The sequence below is a fragment of the Globicephala melas genome, chromosome 3 (genome assembly GCF_963455315.2).
Source record: "Globicephala melas chromosome 3, mGloMel1.2, whole genome shotgun sequence".
Taxonomy (NCBI): domain Eukaryota; kingdom Metazoa; phylum Chordata; class Mammalia; order Artiodactyla; family Delphinidae; genus Globicephala; species Globicephala melas.
The window spans coordinates 18,017,450-18,039,119 of record NC_083316.1 but is presented as its reverse complement, the minus strand read 5'-3'; the positions used below and the strand labels follow the sequence as shown (position 1 = coordinate 18,039,119).

The 21,670-nt window shown below is 35.5% G+C and overlaps 1 protein-coding gene across 5 annotated transcripts in view; it reads left to right on the top strand.

Annotated features, from left to right (window-relative positions):
- Window positions 1–21,670, top strand: part of CDH12 (cadherin 12) — a 981,162-nt gene that overhangs the window by 887,460 nt on the left and 72,032 nt on the right. For 4 of the 5 annotated variants that reach the window (XM_060295681.1, XM_060295683.1, XM_060295682.1 and 1 more), the window contains 2 exons: window positions 1,802–1,921; window positions 13,221–13,388. In XM_060295681.1, the coding sequence (XP_060151664.1) occupies window positions 1,802–1,921; window positions 13,221–13,388 (288 nt within the window). The remainder of the gene's footprint in view (window positions 1–1,801; window positions 1,922–13,220; window positions 13,389–21,670) is intronic. The other variant, XM_060295685.1, reaches the window with a different exon arrangement.

The following is a 21,670-nucleotide window of genomic DNA, read 5'->3' as shown; positions in this document are numbered from 1 at the left end:
TGCAACTGTTCATTCTTACATCATTAAGGAGGACATACATTTGATGAATCCTTAATATAGGTCCCCAATGCCTACCAATGCTTATTTATCCAATAATTATTAGAGATGCTGCAAATATTGCTGTTGATGATGATGAAAATGATGATGATGTTGAATAATATCAGTTATCATTCTTGACAGCTTAGAAATGTTTGCCTACTTTCGGGAATTCCCTGGTAGCTCAGTGGTTAAGGCTCTGAGTATCCACTGCAGGGGACACAGTCCTTGGTCAGGAAACTAAGATCTCGCAAGCCGTGAGGCCAAAAAAAAAAAAAAGTTTCCCTACTTTCCTTCTAGTAGTGTCTTCTCCTGGGAAAGACTGTTGTAATAAAACATATGCTTTATCTGTTGATATAACTAGGATTCACCAAAACATCTTAAGATAAAGCATTTGGCATTGAATGTCTACTGAAAGTTACGATTTCTTACTTTTTCAGCATTCTAACACTTCATGTAACAAAAAAGTAGAGGTGAAGAGATGGTTCATTCTCTTAGCTTTTAGAGCAAACCTTTAAGATTAAGTTTGTTCCTGTTGGCACTGTCTTAAGAAAAAAGCCTGAGTGAGTAAATGGAGCAATCTTGCATTCCCCAAACTGACAGTTACATTGAATGCCTCCAAGCGATGAAGCGTGTTCTGCCCACTGTGTAACTTTGGATGCACATTTCACTCCCTTTATGCTCAGTAGGCATTTCCTTCCTTCATCAGCAGCACATTATTTTATTTATACTGAGTTTGATAATTTTGATTCTACTTTGTTCTCAATTCAGAATAGTAACACTGAATGGACATTAAGAAGAGATACTCATTTAAAAAGTTCTTAGAGGAAGACTTAACTATGACTATGAATATGTAAGACAAAACTGCTGAAAAAAATCTCCCGTTGGGCTTCCCTGGTGGCGTAGTGGTTGAGAGGCCGCCTGCCGATGCAGGGGACACGGGTTCGTGCCCCGGTCCGGGAGGATCCCACGTACCGCGGAGCGGCTAGGCCGGTGAGCCATGGCCGCTGAGCCTGCGCGTGCGGAGCCTGTGCTCCGCAACGGGAGAGGCCACAACAGTGAGACGCCCGCGTACCGCAAAAAAAAAAAAAAATCTCCCGTCAACTTCTCTTAGTACATAAATAATATGGCCAAGTGTCAAGAGATAAGAAAAGCTACAGATAATTTGGATTGTCTTTAAAGTTTTCCTATGTCAGTGAACACAGAATAATTCAGTCTTGAGGCATAAAGGTGCTTCTCTAGCTAGAATTGCAATTATTTTCGGTTCCTCATTTTCTCAAATATTCTGTCCTAATTAAAGGCTTCCTAAATGAGTACGTAATTGTTGATTTTTAAGCTGCAATTGCAAATTACTTACACCTTCTAAAGTTCAGTAAGCCTTTAAACCTTTTAGCTCTTCTATTGATATCCTAATCATGCAATTAAAGCATCTACAGTAAGCAGATGAGCTAATGCAAGCGGTGTCATGTTTTCTTTGGTGTACAAATCAATAAATCTATTGTGATGACTTTCAGGTCAATGACCTAGCTACTGGAAATGGACACAGCTTTAAAAATAGATATTTAAAAGAGGTATCACTTGTATAACAGCTAATATTGTTGCTCAACATTTTGGTTATAATAGTTCAGTTATTCTCGGTGACTTCATATACTCACTGAATTAAGGAATGCCATATTCCAAAGGAAAATGGAGTCCAGAAGATAAAAGACATGACCTTGAGCTCTATAAAACAAAGATGCTAGAATCATATGGTCTTATTTTCCAGGTGCTTATGTGCTCCAGGTCAAGGCCACGGACGCAGATGACCCAACCTATGGAAACAGTGCCAGAGTCGTTTACAGCATTCTTCAGGGACAGCCTTATTTCTCTATTGATCCCAAGACAGGTAAATTTTTTATTAGAGACAACATTATCACCTCCCTTTCCCATTCTAACACGGCAATAAAGATTCAATGCGCTCCCCATCTAGCAAAGGAAGATAGGATCTTACCTTGCTGCTGCAGAGCTATTTCTTTCAGATTGAACTTGGTATAAATATAAACCTTTTTACACATATATGCCAAGTCCAAATTTGTTAGTTAGGAATTCTTTGTATGATTTAAATTTTCCAAAGTCTAGGAATATTTGTTTTTTTTTTTGTTTCTTCTAGCTAAAATAGCTTTTTATTTCAGTTTTTCTTGGTTGGTTTCAATTATATTCCATTTTGGGCCTAATCAACCCAAGATTATGGAGTTTCTATTGCTATCTTTATAGATGGGGTTATGGATGGTGACTTTGGAAAAATATAAACTTATGCTTCTAGTAGGGGAAAGAAGAGGGCTGACAAACTTGAAACCCCAAGATCATTAATTCTTCTGGTCTATGATTTTGAAGCCAGTCTCGTTTTTAAGTCAAACCATTGAAATTCCAGTTTTCAAATCTATGGAATCTATGGAAAGTATAGAAAGGGCAGGAAAACATGCAGGACGATTTTCTATTCCCTTTAAAATGAAACGAGATCCCCCTGTTTCTAGAGAATCTGTTTTTGAGTGAAGATAGTTTTTAAGGAGCTGCAGTCATGCTGACCAGTTATCAAAGCTCAGTGTCACAGTTAAAGCAGAAACTCCATAACGACAGTTGTTTTATCAACTCTTATATAATACATAACATGTTGCATATTAAATTCAATACTGTTTATCACATCGGTTTAAAGTAATGGAATAAACTGTTAACATACTGGACTAATAAGTTACTTTTAAAATTTGTAAATAGATCTTTAAAGAGCTACATTGATTTGAAGGGTATTCGTTTCCGACACTATACATGCAAATGGATTAAACATTTCAAAATTTATACTTCCTCAGAAGTGTGTGGGAACTGGAATACCAATTAGATATAGGTTAGTTAATAATTAACCATGGATGGATGTTGCTTGGAAACATAAGGTCAATTAAGTGAAAATAAAGAACCAGCAAATTTTCTGTCAACTAAACCTGCCATTCTGTCTGTCCTCACTTCTCACCCTTTTCATCAAGGCAACAGGGGGCCAGAAACCATCAAAAATGAACGGAACAAGGCTGGGAGCTGCTCCCTTTTGTAAACTTGAAAAGGAATAGATTGTAGTAAGGACAACATTAGTCCTTTAAGAAGGGAACTTCAGTGCTGAAGAAAATACAGAAAGGTTCAGGACAAAGAAGCTCTTTTGGTTTGGAAGTAGGATCAGAGATCAAAAGCCACGGGGTCAAATGTTAAGAGTGAGTGTGTAATGGGGAGATTACACCTAAAATGTAAGTTATTTTCCAGAAGTAGGCAGTGAAGACAGGAGAAGAAAATGTTTGGCAATATAGGTATTGAGGAAGTTTTGTGGTGGCTATTGTTGTTTAGCTTTGGGAAAATCATATATTTGTGGAAAAAAGGGAAAATTGTTGATAAGAAAGTTTGGGGAAGTTTTCAATGAAGTTTATGATGGTACAAAACTCCAGAGGAATTAGGAAGGTTTGTGCAATAGGCCAACTGTATAGACAAATAATGAGATTATCTAAGATACTATACATCCTTTTATCAAATGGGAACATTATGGGTTATTTTTTCTTATACAGTTACATTTTCCAATTTTACCATAACTGGGAATCTAACAGAAGTAGAAGTAAGGACAATATCTGTCTCCTAGATCACTTCAGCCTCTGAGAAGCACTTCTCACAGACAGAAAGGATGGGAGAAAAAGAAAGGAAGGTGTCTAGAGATTGGTGAGGAGGGAGGTTTTTAGTATTAGGGTACGCTTACTGAGTTTCAGTGATTAATTATATAGAGTAGATGAGTTTATATACTCAGAATAAATGTGGCAGAAGCAGGATCAAAGATTTAATATTGGAAAAATAACTATAGACGGAGACCATACCTAACTAAAAAAGCAAGATAAAAATCACACAAAGGTGAATCAAAGCGTAAAGCGTGGGTACAGAATATAATTGCTTTGGTCAAATTAATACTGGACAGACAACAATTACATGAAGGGCTTACTTGCCCTCCCATTGACTTTACTTGTTCAATATCAACTTTAGATAAATTCTAATGCCTTCAGAAAGTATCATTTTACAGAAGAGTATATATATTCATAATATGCCTTTTCTAATTGTGTATTTATATTTTTATATCATGCTTATTATTTAGAACTGAAGGTGAAACAATTCTGGCATGAACTATGGAATAGATTTTTTGAAGCATTGATTTTCACTGGAGACAGAAGTCTTGATACTAACAATACCCCAGACCACTAGACAGGAAAAGAGTTGATGGTGAGGCACTTCATTAATAGAATGATAACTAGTTCTTCATGCACAGAAACCATTAAGAAGACTTTTTGTCAAATTTATCACCTTGTGGTAGGTAAGAATAAATCAAAACTCAAGGATAATTGCAATTTCTCAGAAATAGCCCCCATATAGCTTCCTTTTATGATTCCTTTTGCCGTTATTAAATAAAATGCATGAAAAACTAATATTACCTAAAATTTTCCACATTTGAGTGTAGAAACCAGTTTAAAATAATTTCTAAAGGAAGAGTCTTATCAAAACTTCTGGTGACTAAGTATTTATGAAGAGATAAATATAACTATTTAGTATTCGTTTGGAATGAGAACATTTTTTTAAAGGTTTTCATTGACATTGCTGTTTGACAAGCATTCCTAGCACCTCTATCCAAGGTATAAATATGGCAGGTTTATTTATAAATAATATAAATTGATACATTCTATGAAATAAGCCCCGAATTGAGTTTAAAATTGGCTAATTTGGCAATTATTTGGCTTACCTAAGAGAATGTTTACTGTAACTTAAAATTTGCATGCATTCATGTATATGCCTCAATGATTATTAAATATTTTAAAAAAACAGAAATGTAGATACATTTATAAAACATTAAATAACATTGATCCTTATTATACTTAATGTTTATAAAACACTAAAATATTTGTCATATTGGCATATTATATTATTATATATATTTTACACTTAATATTTATGATACATTAGAAAAACACTTATAATCTATAAAATGTTAAAGAGGTATTGTAGTATTTTATTTGATGCATGAAATTGAGATGCTAAATATTTCCAGAGCATTGATAATAGAATTATTTCATTTAGGAAAACAAACATTATTATAAACTTGAGTTTATTATAAACTTGACTGATCTCATGACTTAATTTACATTTAAAATTCTTTTAAAGTATTTGAATTTTTCCCTAAACGATTTCAAAATCTAGTCTGAGTTGGATAACTAGATATTGCTATTTGGTGTATCATGTGGTGATGATATGTTGATTTTTCTAAATAATCTGAGCTCCACCTGAGAAAGCATTATATTGATAATACTATTTTATCTCAACATTTTAAAAAAATCTATAAGCTTTAAATGGCTCTGTCATGGTAAAATATATATTTTGCTATTTTAACCATTTTAAATGTACTATTCAGGGACATTATATACATTCACATTGTGTAACCATCACCACCACCCATCTCCAGAACTTTTTCATCAGTGCCTTTTTGTTTATGTGCACTGTCAAAAGTGCATATTTATAAGTCTTTATGTTATGTATTTACATGTGCATTTTTAGGATTCAGATGGAAACAATTGAATGAGAATGGGATTTCATGCATGAGTTACTTTCTTTTTTTCTTTTATCCACTACCCTGATACTTCACGCTCTATGATTCTGTCCTAGCTTCTGTTTGGGAAATCTGATGAAGTGCTGAGAGAACGGACACTTTCTCAAGATTTTTAGTTCAATTATCACCTTTTGATTAGAGATGATTATCTTCAAGCGTACTTCCCAAATAGAACATCACCCCCCCGACTGATATTTATTCTTTTCAGTCTTTAAAAAAAAAAAAAAGTGTTACTGTTTTAAAGCCCCATAGTGAAATTAAAGCATGGGTCAGACTTTATATTTTGGGCTAATTCTTTATATAAACTACTATGTACATATTTACAATGTTTTATGGCCTGAGCATGCCTTTGACTTTAATTCAGAGAAAAGTCTTACAGGATTTAGAGACAGTGCTGGTGAGATAAAGACAGAAGCTCTTTTTTTCTTCAAGAGTGAAATAGGAAATAGACAATTATTAAGATTAAACAACACGTGCCATTATCACTTTTGTAATATTTTACATATATGCAGTAAAATTACATGACTAAAAATGTACCGCAGACAATGGTTCCCTTGTATTCTGCCTTGTCACACTTCACGAGAACTCTGTGTGAACTCCACTTGCCTTATTTTAGAAACCATGGAATGCACACATCTGCAGATGGAACTCAGACTATTTGGTCTTGAAAGGAAAATACTCCAGGCGGATGTGATACATGCCTTTCGGAAGTTGTAGAGCTCTTATGTAGAAGAGGAGCTAGCTGTATTCTCTGCAGCTCCAGAGGGCTATCAATGTCATGAATTACAGGAAGAAAGAATTTTGGTTTCATTAGGAAAAAAAGATGTTGATGATTGTCCATAAATAAGAGGGGCAGGTACCTCATGAGATTGTGAGCTTCATATTACTGGAAGATTTAAAGCAGGTAATGAGCGATAAGCCAGTGGTGCTGGATTTGGGTATGGATTTCCCGGATTTGGGTAAATTGATGCACATTTATTTATAACCAATGACCTGGCAGGTCCTGTGCTGCCAGGATACTGAGATGCATCAAACCGATCCTCAACTAGATCCTCATCTACTCGGGGGAGGACATCAGGTCCTCAGAAGATTACATTTGGGTTTTCTAGGATACCACTCTATGATACGTAGTGTGACTACTGGGCACTAGATATAGACTCATGAGAGCAGGGAAACTCCTGAGAAAAGAACTTTTGGGGAAGTGACTTCTAAATCTTAAAGAATAGTTAAGGCATGTTATGGTGCAAAGTCGGACCATACTGTCTTTAAATTTTCTTCCTACCTAAGATAACCTGATAACTCTTCTTGTCCTCAAAATACATTATTGGCAACAGTTTTCAAAAAATTATACATCTTATCTGTGTAGTCATGAACACCATATTTTTAATAAAGCTTAAGAATGTACTAGCTTTTAAAAAAATCTATTACAGAAGCAGTAGGAAACTAATTCAGCATAGAATTTTAGTTGGAATGACCAATACAGTCCTATGAAGATGACTTTGATGACAGATATGAAGGAAGTAGAGCAGCTGTTTATGGTTACGTCTTGGAAAGAACATTTCCAGCAGAGGGAAGAGAGGGTACAAAGCTCTAGTGAACAAAGGAGGGAGTTGTAAGAGATAAGATCAGAGAGTTAAGATCAGGGAGTGGGAAGATGGAGATTATGTGAGGTCTGTAATCTGAGCGACCTGGACAATCTCTGAGGATTTCTGATTGGAGGGGCTCTGTGACTGCTTCGTGCTCAGACCTAACCACTGTGACTGTTCTTTAGAGAACAGACTAGTGGTCTAGGTCTCCTCTGGACTCTAATCCTCAGTGAATGGAGAATGCAGCCATTCATCCATTGTTCATTCTACCTTTCTGTATCTATCTCTTCCTATCTATATCTATCTATCTATCCATCCATCCATCCACCTAATCTATCTGAATAGTCTCAAATTAATAATTAGCATTTTTCAAGCTTTATTGAGATATAATTGGCATATAGTGCTGTGTAAGTAAGTGGTATACAACTTGTTGATTTGATACACTTATATATTGCAAAATGATCACCATCATAGTGTTAACCACACCTCCATCAGGTCACATAATGACCATTTCCTTTCCATGCTAAGAACTTTTAAGAACTACTCTCTTAGCAACTTTCCAGTATATAATACAGTAATATTAACTGTAATCACCATGATATACATTCTATCATTATAACCTATCCACCTTATAACTGTAAGTTTGTGCCTTTTGACCAGAATCTCCCCATTTCCCCCACCCCACAGCCCCTGGTAGCCACCAACCTACTCTGTTTCTATAAGTTCAGCTGTTTTAGAGTCTACATATAAATGATATCATAGACTTTTTGTCTGACTTATTTCATTTAACATAATGTCCTCAAGTTTCGTCTATGTTGTTGCAAATGGCAGGATTTTTTTTTCATTCTCATGTCTGAATTATTGAATTATATTCCATTATATCACACCTTCTTTATCCAATCATCTGTTGATGGACATTTCTGTTGTTTTCATATCTTGGCTGCTGACTAATGCTGCAATGACCATGGAGCACAGGTATCTCTTCAAGATCTTGTTTTCACTTTCTCTTGATACATACTCAGAAGTGGAATTGCTGGATCATATGGTAGCTCTATTTTTTACTTTTTTTTAAGGAACCTCCATACTATTTTCCATAGTGGCTGTACCAATTGACATCCCTACTAACAGTGCACAGGGGTTCTCTTTGCTCCACATCCTTGCCAACACTTTTTATCTCTTGCTCTTGACTTATTGATAACAGCCATACTAAGAATCATGAGGTGATAAGTATCTCATTGTAATTTTGATGTATGTACATTTCCCTGACGATTATTGATATCAAGCACCTTTTCATGTAACCACTGGCCATTTGTATGACTTCTCTGGAAAAATTTCTATTCGGTTTCTCTGCCCATTTTTAAGTAAGATTTTTTTTGTTTGTTATTGAGTTGCATGAGTTCTTTATGGTATGGATATTAACTCCTTATCAGATATCTGATATGCAAATAGTTTATCCCATTCCATAGGTTGCCTTTTCATTTTTGTCTATTATTCCTTTTGCTATGCAGAAGTTTTTTAGTTTGATGTAGTCTTACTTGTTGATTTTCAAGATGCCTTCCCAGAGAGTTTATTTATCTTTGAAAACCACTATCTCACTTCTCTCCCACTCTGTGATCTTATTTTATACCATCCCTCCCAACAGTGGTATGTTGCAGCCACATCAACCTCCAAGTTCTATTCTTTTTTTTTTTTTTTTTTGCGGTACGTGGGCCTCTCACTGCTGTGGCCTCTCCCGTTGCAGAGCACAGGCTCTGGACGTGCAGGCTCAGCGGCTATGGCTCACGGGCCCAGCCGCTCCGCAGCATGTGGGATCTTCCTGGACTGGGGCACGAACCCGTGTCCCCTGCATAGGCAGGCGGACTCTCAACCACTGCGCCACCAGGGAAGCCCCAAGTTCTATTCTTGTATGCTTTGAAGAAGTAGTGCTCTCCTCCTTTTCGTCCCTGGGATACTCCTCCCTGGGTTCTTTCTAAGTCAGCCTCTTCCACTTCTCTGGGATTGCAGTCTTTCCTCAGAGGGGACATTTCTGATACTACCTTCAAGAGGACTTTCTTTCATTTTCCTCATAACACCAATCACCATCTGAAATTAGCTTAATCATTTAAAAGCTTCTTTATGACCTCCTCACCACTTTACAGGAACACATACCCATTAAATGTACAGTCCATGAAGGAACCTTATACAGAGACTCTATCAATTATTTTCCCAGATGACAACAGATGATACCCAGTTGGGCAATTTGAGATTAGTTTAATAAAAGGACTCTTTATTAAAGTGCAAGCAGATTGTAGGGAAACCATAAGGGATCAGGCCGAATCTGGAGAAGAAATAAGAAGTGGATGCAGTTACCACACTGGGGTTGAAGGAATGAGGGTGTTCTAGAGTCACAGGCAGAGACCATGGCAGGAGAGAGTGTGGAATGGAAAGTGGGGGATCCATGGAAAGAAAAACCCAAACTCATTCTCCTTCTATCATCTAATCTCCTGTCAATTGGCCCAGGGCAACCAGAAACCAGAGAGCAGAGAGAGGTCTAGAAAAGTATATATAGTGGAATTGGAGGGGCAGATGGAAACCATTATACCCTTAAACCTAGGAACAGTGCCTGAATGAAACATATATTTTAGTACAAGTGTTGACTGAATCTATTATCCCATGTTTCAATCCTGCAGTTCAGCACTCAATTCAAGAAAAAACTTGGATAAAATCAAATCCTTGATTATCACATGTAATATTTCATGATTTTTCATATATAGTATTGCATTATTTTCATCTCAAAAAGTTTTCATCAGCATATCTAACCCATTTTCACAAAATAAGCTGAGATCCACCAAAACTAAGGGACTTGCCTATAACACCAAGGTGATTGCAAAGGGAGAATATATCCCCTGGCAGATTAGCATCCTTTGGTACTATAAGGTTTTATAACCTTAATATAAGGTTATAACTCTCTCAACCATATATTTCCATTCATATTGGCAGAAATAAAATCTATTTTTCTCATTCTTAATTTGCTCTAATTATCTTGCATATGTTCGAAAGTTCATCAGGTACAAGACCATACCAGTATTCAATGTAAACTTGCATATCTACTCTTTTTTTTTCTAAAAAATAGGATTTATTTCATAATTATTTCAAATTAATTAAGGTTTGTGGTATCACTACTGTGGAGTACCTGTGGAGTATTTATACTGTTTTATAAAATGCATGTTTTTTCTTTTTAATCTTAAACTATTATCATACAAGTTTGTTGCTGTACCTTTATATACAAATACTGAAAAATAGAGATGGCTACTTGAACCTAAATCTAAGATCTGAAGTGACAGAATGTAGCATTTCCTTCGGCTGGTTGCATTTTGCTATGGAAGCACTTTAGTCCAGTCGTTTTCAAGTTTCCTCCTTGCTCAAGACCAGGCAATCCATTTTCATTTGTTTGGTTTTAAATGTTAGGAAGTATAAAAACAACCAGTGGCCATAAGAAGAGTAACTTTTTGAATAGGAGATTCCCCGCACCCCCCCCCCCGCCCCCGGTTTTATCAATAGGCCACAGTATTTAAGGATTCTCTACTCACAATGAATTTTGTTGTCTGCCTGATTCCCCAGATTCAACTCTAAAAAAATTCTAGAAATGCCGTATGCTATTTCTCTGGGACAGTGGCTCCTAATGAAAATGGTGGTGGGAAGGGGAAGCACATCATGGTTATCAGAGGAGATTTCCTTTGAAACTACATACACAACTCTTTCCTCTCTAAATTCTAACATACAGTCTCCCAAAAGCAGCATTAAACTAAAAGGATGGCTGGATGCGGCGGCTAGATCACCTATCAGACACAAAATGGAGGAGTGCAGGGCAGTTAGGGGTATTCATGACAATTACATCAAATCATCAGAAAACAACTCTAGTCTTAAATAAGTCTGATAATGTTTATTTGCTCTCTTTTTCATAGAATCAATGTTTTACATATGCATACATATATCATAAAATTTATATATCAAACTTATATTTGTAAATTCTATTGAAAATTTTCATAGCAGAAATTGAGTAGAGTAAGAAATATACATATATACTTACTGGAAATGAACTGAGTAAAGATAAATCTGGTCAACAACAGGAAAATACGTTATGAGTATGAATTCAACCCAGGCATTTATCTAGAAAATACAAATATTATAAGGCAGTCAGAAGTCATGTAGCTTAAGGCATGTAGGACCAGGCCACTGAGATGCAGAGATGAAGAATCTTATTTAAGACACTTGGAAATGAAACATCAGAAATTCAAGCTGAAGAAAGGACAAACAGATTGAAGTAAATGGGTGTCAGTAGCAGTGTATGAGTAAAACTGCAGGAGCAAAAAATGGAACTTGCTTGGCAATTTCCTGCCAAGGGCCAAAAGAAATTTCAGATTGTAGTTAAGTCTGAATTAGCAAAAGAACAGCATTAGGTAAGTATAGTTAAAATAAGGATGTATATTGAGTTTGTGCTTAGGGTTCTATATTTTGTGTTGACAATTGATATTAAATTTGTTATTCATGTATGCCTTATTATTTAAGAAATAATATCAAAGACACATGGGTTTAAGACAAATTTTCTGCAATCTCTCCCTAAAATCATTAGGTATAGATTGGAATTTGTTATAAAATTTATTCACAATTTACCTGCAATAAATCCAGAAGGTTTTAGTTGTTACACTATGAATAAATATAAATATAAATACAGACATAAATATAAATTAGTTCTGCACCCAAACACAAGAACAGGAAATGAGTAGGCTATGTAAATATGCATATATATCATGATTCATGATTATAAATTATTTATAGGGACTTCCCTGGAGGTCCAGTGGTTAAGACTTCGCCTTCCAATGCAAGGGATGCGGGTTCAATCCCTGGTTGGGGAGCTAAGATACCACATGCCTCGTGGCCAAAACACCAAAAGATAAAACAGAAGCAATATTGTAACAAATTCAATAAAGAATTTAAAAATGGTCCACATCAAGGGCTTCCCTGGTAGCGCAGTGGTTGAGAGTCCGCCTGCCGATGCATGGGACACGGGTTCGTGCCCCAGTCCGGGAAGGTCCCACATGCCGCGGAACGGCTGGGCCCGTGAGCCATGGCTGCTGAGCCTGCGCGTCTGGAGCCTGTGCTCCGCAACGGGAGAGGCCACAACAGTGAGAGGCCTGCGTACCACAAAAAAAGGTCCACATCAAAAATAAATGAATAAATAAATAATTTATAGATTCCTTCCTTCAATTCGCCAGTCATTCCACTAGTCAGATGGTCAACCATTCTTACTGAGTTTTTTCTAAATGACAAGCACTCCATTAGAGGTTGTAGTATAGTAACTTGGTGACAAGAGAGACAAAATCCCTGCAATGGCAAAGCTTAATAAGATCTAAGTACAAAAACCTGTGGCTAATATAAGTAAGAGGAATCCTGAAAGACAAAATAAAATACACAAAGGAGATATTCAAGTGTTCAAGGAAGCAAAGTAATATATATGTATTCCAAAAACTAGATAAGAATGAAGAAGAAGATGTTATTCTTTAGAAATCTCACCTTCAGTGTAGTCACTTAATTTTTTTACTATATATCTAAAATATATATTGTCTAACAATTTAATTCTTTTTTGAAGGTAGGAGCATTCTGTATAAATTATGTCTAACTTGGTTGACTTAGTGAATGACGACCATCTTTTAGAGCCAATACATTGTTCCTTAACCATATTCCACAATGTTGCACAGCATTTCACTATGTGGCTATTACCACAATATATTTAATTATATCCTAACCATTGGATGTTTTGGGTGTTTCACTTTTTAATACACAGAATTTTTGTTAGCATGTTTTTTTGCTAATGAATCTAGATAGAATCATTTTCTTGTTGTGGACTATTTTATTTTGGAAAACTCACCGTTTGTGATATTTATCTTTTATTTTTTTTCCCCCTTAAGGTGTTATTAGAACAGCTTTGCCAAACATGGACAGGGAAGTCAAAGAACAATACCAAGTCCTCATCCAAGCCAAGGATATGGGCGGACAACTGGGAGGGTTAGCTGGAACGACAATAGTCAACATCACCCTAACAGATGTCAATGACAATCCACCTCGATTCCCAAAAAGTATGTTTTTCCTGTTAAGTCGAAATCAGTGCAGCTTTTTAAAAAATGTCTTACATTTCATTGAATTTTACAGGAATTGTAATAATTTTCCAGACACTTTTTGTCTTTAGGAAGCAGAAGCTAAAAATTAAATGTCCTCAGAATTACATTTTTCCATTAGAATCATGCATAGTGTGATTTTAATAGAAAAAAATATAAATGAGTCAATAATTGTACGAATCATGTTATCAATTCTTATAAAAGTAAAATATTCACAATAGGTTGGGATCTTGTCTAATTTCTTACTAGTTGAAAAAGTAATATAAATATGAAAAGTACAATGTAATTTAAGATTTATGACACTGTACTATTTGTTATATCATATAATTAGCATAAAATTTTCTGCCTTCACTTTATCAATTATATGTGTTGAATCATTTCTGTATACTTCCCTGGAGATATCAGATGACATTGCAGTGATGCTATTTCTCTACTTTAGTTGTATTTTATTTTAGTTTTGCAGTAGGTGAAAATTGCTACACTTTCTATGATAATAGAATAATTCACACCTCTATCTTCTCTGTAACTCTATATTTCTTATTGAAAATGAATACTTCTCACTTGTGTTACATCCAGTTTTCTTTTGCAGTATTATATTTAACACCAATAAGTACCTGTTCGACTTCTGGTACATTTTCAAGGATTATAGTTCAGTGTTCCTAGGATTTAGAATACAGAAACTGTTTCTTCCATTGCTTATATAAGTAATTTGATAAAGTCACTAGACGCTCATTTACATGAACAGTTTTAAAAAGCAAAACAAGGCAAATCATTTTCTTCTTCTAACTCCAGGAGAGTTTGAGTTTATCTACTAAAGTATATAACAATGAGAATATTTAACTAAATGGATATTTTATTCCTCTAGCTGTGTGGTTTTACATAATTTACTACTTTGTCATTTTTGTCTTAAAATGATCAACCTATATTTTCTTATGGAAATACACTTACTTAGTGATCAGAAAGTCAGTGCACTGAACAAATGTTATCAAAGTGGCAATTAGAAATCATTATACTTTAGCAACTGGGATGTATATGACAAATGGCTAGTAAATATAGGTTATGACTAATAACACAGAGTCCTACAGCAACACTTTCCTTGCTTTCTATTCAGGGAAACTGAAAAAATATAAATATTTCAAAGGAGAAAGAAATAATGCATTTGATTCTCTAGAATATGGCATTAAAAAAGAACATGTTCCCACCTCAAAAAGACTGATTTTTAACAATTTTACTGCTTATTTGTGGCAATCTGTAATAGCTAATGGAGGAGACTAGTTTGAAAGATTGTTCTACTTTTACATAAAAGGTGACATTGTACATTTGAATTCTGTTTTGGATTTGTGCATAAAAAGTGTGTTCAGTTTAGAGTATAAGAAATAGCAGAGATCTTCCTAGGTAGTGTCAGTATTCTTATTCAGAAGGATGATAGTGAGGTTTTTCAGATGAAGAGTGTAAAACTCAACCAGTGGAAGGAAACAACTTCTGGGTATGGATGAAGGGTAATTTGCAAAAGTTTGAACAGCCATCCAGACAAATAGGCTGGAGTGTAACAAAGAAATGAAAATATCTTAATGGGAGAGAAACTAGAGTATGGTTAGGGAACCAAGATGGCATGCTCAGTTCCCAGGGAGACAGGAAGATCAATTCCAGATCTTATCTAGTGAAAAGAATCTGTGCAAAGAGCAGGCTTCTTTGGAATTTATTCGAAGTTGAATCTGTAGATCTAAGCGTAACTAGATGAGACCCACTAGGAAAGATTATGGGGTTAAGGGCATTTGAACTTTTAGAGCATTTTCATGCTGTGTCAGGAACTTTATCACTTTCGTATTTCCTTTCCTCAGAAACACTCTGAGATCTTTATTTTCCACATTTTACTCTTAAGAAAACTGAGACTTAGATTAAGTTGCCCAAGATCATCAACGCTGGCAAAGGCTTTATTTTGATACTAAAGTTCAAATTTCTTCTAGTTTAACATACGAAAATGAAAAGATAGTCTTTTCTTTTATCTGCCACTCTGAAACCATATGTTTTAGACACGTCTGCAAAAATGTCACATGACATAGGCTGAATTGTCATCATAAACAGAAATGAGAGGGTAGAAGGAATATACCAAATAGATCACTGTGACCTAATTATTTTCTTCTTGTGTTACATGCATATTCGAACTACAGCCTGAAAGTATAATAGGTGAGAGATATTTTTGAATCATGAGAAAGAAGAGAGTTTTCACATTTTTCATGAATAAAAAATTAATCCCCTTGAAATCTTACATGCCTTTGTGTCAAGCCCTTTTTACTGTACTGTTATTTTGATTTATATTCTTCAGAGGAAAAAGACAGAATACATTCATAAACAGAAAAGCCACCTCTTTAGAAGCCAGTGCTCTTTCTGCAGGAATATTTCTCACATGGATCAATTAAACTGAAAATATGACATGAAATGACAAACTGAAATAAAAACTTTTGAATGTAAAAGTCAAGAAAACTAATATTTCATACATAACTTAACGAGAGAATTTCCCACAGCTAGCTATATTTGTTCATGTCAGTTAAGCAATTATGCTGAAAAGAAAATCTTCCTTCAATTGAACTTCATGGAGCTGCATCTTTTTCATTGCTTAAAAATGCACAAGATAATTTCTTAAAATTTACTAATCATAATTCATTTTGGCTTTGTGTGTGTACATATGCATGTGTGACATTATTAAGCACCCATTTCCATCCATTTCCTTCTATAAATCTGTTAGAAATGAAAATAAAATTAAATGTCATGGCCATTTGTAGGATGCAAGTGTAAATAGTTTGCTGTTTTACTGTTGCCCAATAGATGGTTCCTGAGGCATCAGAATTTCCTGCCAATTTCATTTGATGATGGTGACAATGATATTTACTAATAAGTTACCATGTGTCATGCATTATGCAAAATGATTTGCATATATATTCCCATTTAGCTTTACAACGACTGTATAGTATTTTCTCAATTTTAGAAATAAAAGAACAAGGGTATATTATTAATAAAAGTTAAGTAACTTGTCCAAGATCACACAGCTCCTAGGTAGGAGAACCTAAGACCTAATCTTATGAAGGGACTTCAGAACTTTTTATCACTTTCCCTCTTAAAAGGCAATTTGCCTTTAATGCCTGTGTTTTGCCCCAAAAGTCCTACAGACAGAACTGTTCACAAATAAAGGAGGGAATACTGTTTCAGAAATAGAAATAATACCAGGCATGTTAAAAGAGCTCTACCTGTAGTCATATAAAAACAAAATATTTTCTTTGTAAAATCTTTTACGTATACTCATATAGCTTCCATCTATGATAATCGAGGACATCCGTAGAGGATTTCCATCTGTCAAAATAAGCTACAGCAAAATGCTGATGGTTTCCATTACTTGAATTTTAAATAACAAGACCATCTAACAAGCTGGTCTAAATTATACATTATGAGATCAAATCGATTAAGTTTTGTGGTTAATTCACATTAGGCAAAATACTTCTCTCACTTGTCTCTTCTGTGTAATAGTTTTGTAATGAATAAGAAAACAACTTAGGTGAAATAAAGCCCTCATAGTTTACATAAAAAGGGATAATTTGTAGGAAACGTAAAGAAGTGTTTGCTTCTTTTTCCTTTCTTTTTCAATATAATAAACATTTAAGAGAACTGTTTGTATGGTAAATGGATTCAAATGCAGAAAATAAGACATTGATATTTATTTTACGACAAATTCTTAGTCATAAATAAAACAGTATTTTAAAGTAAGTCTGTTTTTTGGGAGTTCCCTGGCACTCCAGTGGTTAGGACTTCGAGCTTTCACTGCTGTGGCCCAGGTTCAATCCCTGGTTGGGGAACTAAGAAGATCCAGCAAACCAACTGCAGAGTGAGGCCTAAATAAATAAACTAATAAATAAATAAACAAAATAAAGTAAATCTGTTTTCATCAAATGCCCACCAAACATGTTTATATTGACTGTTTCTAGTTTTAGGACAATTGATTCGGTTATAAGTCAATAAAATATTATTTGTACAATAGTTATTTTCTAAAACATATAATTGTATCCAATATTATACCTAGAACCATGAACCCAATTATATTCAGATGGGGCACAAAGTCTGTTTCTCTTTGTTTACCATTTACCATCTTTATACCTGGAAAACTATAAGCTTTGATACTGAAATTTACTTAGTAAAACCATGTAATAAGTCATTCCGAATACAGAATTAAAGAGTAATTGAATTTTGACAGCTACTCAGATCCAGCCTTAGAAAATGTACCATCACGTTCTGCCAGGTGTCCAAAGTTTGATTGTCATGGGGATAACTGAGATTGACTACTAAAGATATAAGTTCATGCATTAAGTTTATTTTTAGATATAATATTTGTACATTTTTATATTTATTTATATATATATATATAATTTGAGAATTCAAAACTTTATATAGATTTATATATTTATTTAAATAATATCATAGGAGAAAATTTTTCCTGGATTTTGAGTGCCCAAGATATGTCTGAATATGTAAATTTGTGTATGCTGAGAATCACTTCGGTTCTTTTCACAATCTCTTTCTGTGACTGTTAGGGAGTGAATTATGTACAAATCTCTCCTTCCAACTTATCTGGAGACTCTGGCCAAGGGCCTGCTTCCTACCTGCAGATCAAGTACAAATAACTGTTAACACCCTCAGCATGTTTCTAAGTGATGCCTCTGAGGCAAAGGTGGAATTTCTGTTCTTATCACTGCCTCCAATATGCTATTTTAGGTGAAATAATGAGAAAGAGAAGATGGTGGCAATTACTCTGAAAGAATACCAAAAGAGGCATGACTAAAATAATGGATCTTATGTGAGCTCCACTACTATTAAAATGAGAATGACTACTTCCGCTTCACTCAAATATTTGAGATTGGAAGGGTGGCGTGGACCAACTGGTCTGCAAAGTTAACTGTATAGATCAAATGTAAGTGAGGGCTTTCCTTAATTGGAACTGGGTGTCGGTTTTAAATAGTAATAAAAAATTAATATATGAAGGTGTTAATGATATAAATTCATATTTGCTTATGTTTCTCAAACTTAGTACTGGTGCCAATTTAGCGTCAACTTTAATACACAGTTTAATTCCCATAATTTAACCTAGTCTGTGGCTTTTAGGTCAGTGCCTCTCAAAGATATAAATATGACAAAAAATTAGATAAGTTGATCTTTGATATTGTATGTATGTATGCTATATTACAATTAGATATGCTCCTCATGTTTAAATGTTTAAAAATGCATTAAAATGTTTAAATGTTTAAAAATGCATTAAAATGTTTAAAAAGCATTAAAAGTCGGGCTTCCCTGGTGGCGTAGTGGTTGAGAGTCCGCCTGCCGATGCAGGGGACACGGGTTCGTGCCCCGGTCCGGGAAGATCCCACATGCCGCGGAGCGGCTGGGCCCGTGAGCCATGGCCTCTGAGCCTGTGCTTCCGGAGCCTGTGATCCGCAACGGGAGAGGCCACAACAGTGAGAGGCCCGCGTACCGCAAAAAAAAAAAAAAAAAAAAGCATTAGAAATCATAAATTTTAGGGGTTAAAAAATTATACAAAGCGTTTATATTCAGGTATCTTCCAGTTCTCACATAGAATGCAAGCATGAGTCATATTTGATGACTCTTATTTCTATTCTTGAAAAATAAGCCAAGACACGTTATAAAACTAGCTTTTTACTAAGGGAAATAAGCACTTCAAGTTTAATTCCCAAATGGGCCTTTGTCTACTTCAATGAAAATAAATAAGAAACAACTATTTCCTGAAGATAAGGCATGCAAACGATAAACTGGGACTTATTCACCAGTGGCTCTCCCAGGGGTTCTCAAATTGTATTTGCCTTAGGAATTCCTTGGGATCCTATGTCCCAACGAGGGAAGTTCTGCTTCAGTTGACATAGTTTAAATCCAGAAACTGAATTATAGATAAGTGTTCCAGTAGATTGTGATATAGATAGTCTGCAGGGCACAATTTGAAAATCTGTGATGAAGGAGCAAGTGTTGATTCTCTGAGAAGGCTTTTTCATTATTCGTTAACTAGAGGTAATGAGTTAATTATTTTGTACCTCATAAGAACTTTTTGATTCATGCAAAATTCCACCTATTTGGGTGGAGACTGAGTATTAAAATGTAGTCTTTTTTTTTTTTTTCGCGGTACGCGGGTCTCTCACTGTTGTGGCCTCTCCCGTTGCGGATCACAGACTCCAGACGCGCAGGCTCAGCGGCCATGGCTCACGGGCCCAGCCGCTCCGCAGCATGTGGGATCTTCTCGGACTGGGGCACGAACCCGTGTCCCCTGCATCGGCAGGCGGACTCTCAACCACTACGCCACCAGAGAAGCCCGACAAAATGTAGTCATTTTAAACTAAGTATTTTGAAAGTTTATTATTTTTTTTAACATATTAAGCACTCATATACAGTTGTACGTCTTGTTTAGAAGTTTTCCAAAGAGTTTACGGATGTCAGATACTGATGCTTTAAGGCTGAACTCAAACTGGATCAAAATGAATACAATTTGAAGGCAAGATCAGTGAAAAACTTTGCACTCCCAGTTCTCCAATGGGAAGTGATTAGTGAGTTTCACTAGACTCTATGTGGGCAGATGTAAGCAAATGAAAAATAGCAGAAATAGAATGTTTAAATAATTTTTCATTGCTATAATTATCATTATTCACATCATATTGTGCTTTGCTAATGAGTATATGAGTCCTTTTAAAATAGTGCTGACACTTTTTGATGACTTATTTCGTTCTCTTTCCCATGTGGCAAAGTATAAAAGATTGTAGCCTGGTTGCTCCATTGCCCCATTAGCAGACTCTCAGAAGAATTATGCTTATGAGCTGGATGGCCAGCGACCTTCTTGAGGTGGCAATTACAATCATAATACTAGTTTAAACACTTTTACCCAGAGTAAAGGATATATGCTATGATTGTTAATATCATTTCCCTAGTTTGCTTAAAATGCTTAAGTTTATTTTATTATTATTTCAGTCTTTGAAAATCACATTATAGTCAATTAAAAATTCCTGCCACACAAATGGGACCTAATGAAACTTAAAAGCTTTTGCACAGCAAAGGAAACCATAAACAGGACAAAAAGACGACCCTCAGAATGCGAGAAAATATTTGCAAATGAAGCAACTGACAAAGGATTAATCTCCAAAATACACAAGCAGCTAATGCAGCTCAACATTATAAAAACAAACAACCCAATCCAGAAATGGGCAGAAGACCTAAATAGACATTTCTCCAAAGAAGATATACAGATTGCCAACAAACACATGAAAGAACTCTCAACATCGTTAATCGTTAGAGAAATGCAAATCAAAACTACAATGAGATATCATCTCACACTGGTCAGAATGGCCATCATCGAAAAATATACAAACAGGGCTTCCCTGGTGGTGCAGTGGTTGAGAGTCTGCCTGCCGATGCAGGGGACGCGGGTTCGTGCCCCGGTCCAGGAAGATCCCACATGCTGCAGAGTGGCTGGGCCTGTGAGCCATGGCCACTGAGCCTGCACATCCAGAGCCTGTGCTCTGCAATAGGAGAGGCCACAACAGTGAGCGGCCTGTGGACAGCAAAAAAAAAAAAAATATATATATATATATATACAAACAATAAATGCTGGAGAGGGTGTGGAGAAAAGGGAACCCTCCTGCACTGTTGGTGGGAATGTAAATGGATACCGCCACTATGGAGAACAGTATGGAGGTGCCTTAAAAAACTACAAATAGAACTACCATATGGCCCAGCAATCCCACTCCTGGGCATATACCCTGAGAAAACCATAATTCAAAAAGAGTCATATACCACAATGTTCATTGCAGCTCTATTTACAATAGCCAAGACATGGAAGCAACCTAAGTGTCCATCAACAAATGAATGGATAAAGAAGATGTGGCACATATATACAATGGAATATTACTCAGCCATGAAAAGAAATGAAATTGAGTTATTTGTAGTGAGGTAGATGGATCTAGAGACTGTCATACAGAGTGAAGTAAGTCAGGAAGAGAAAAACAAATACTGTATGCTAACACATATATATGGAATCTAAGAAAAAAAAAAAAAAGGTCATGAAGAACCTAGGGGCAAGACGGGAATAAAGACACAGACCTACTAGAGAATGGACTTGAGGACATGGTGAGGGGGAAGGGTAAGATGGGTTAAAGTGAGAGAGTGGCATGGACATATATACTCTACCAAACGTAAAATAGATA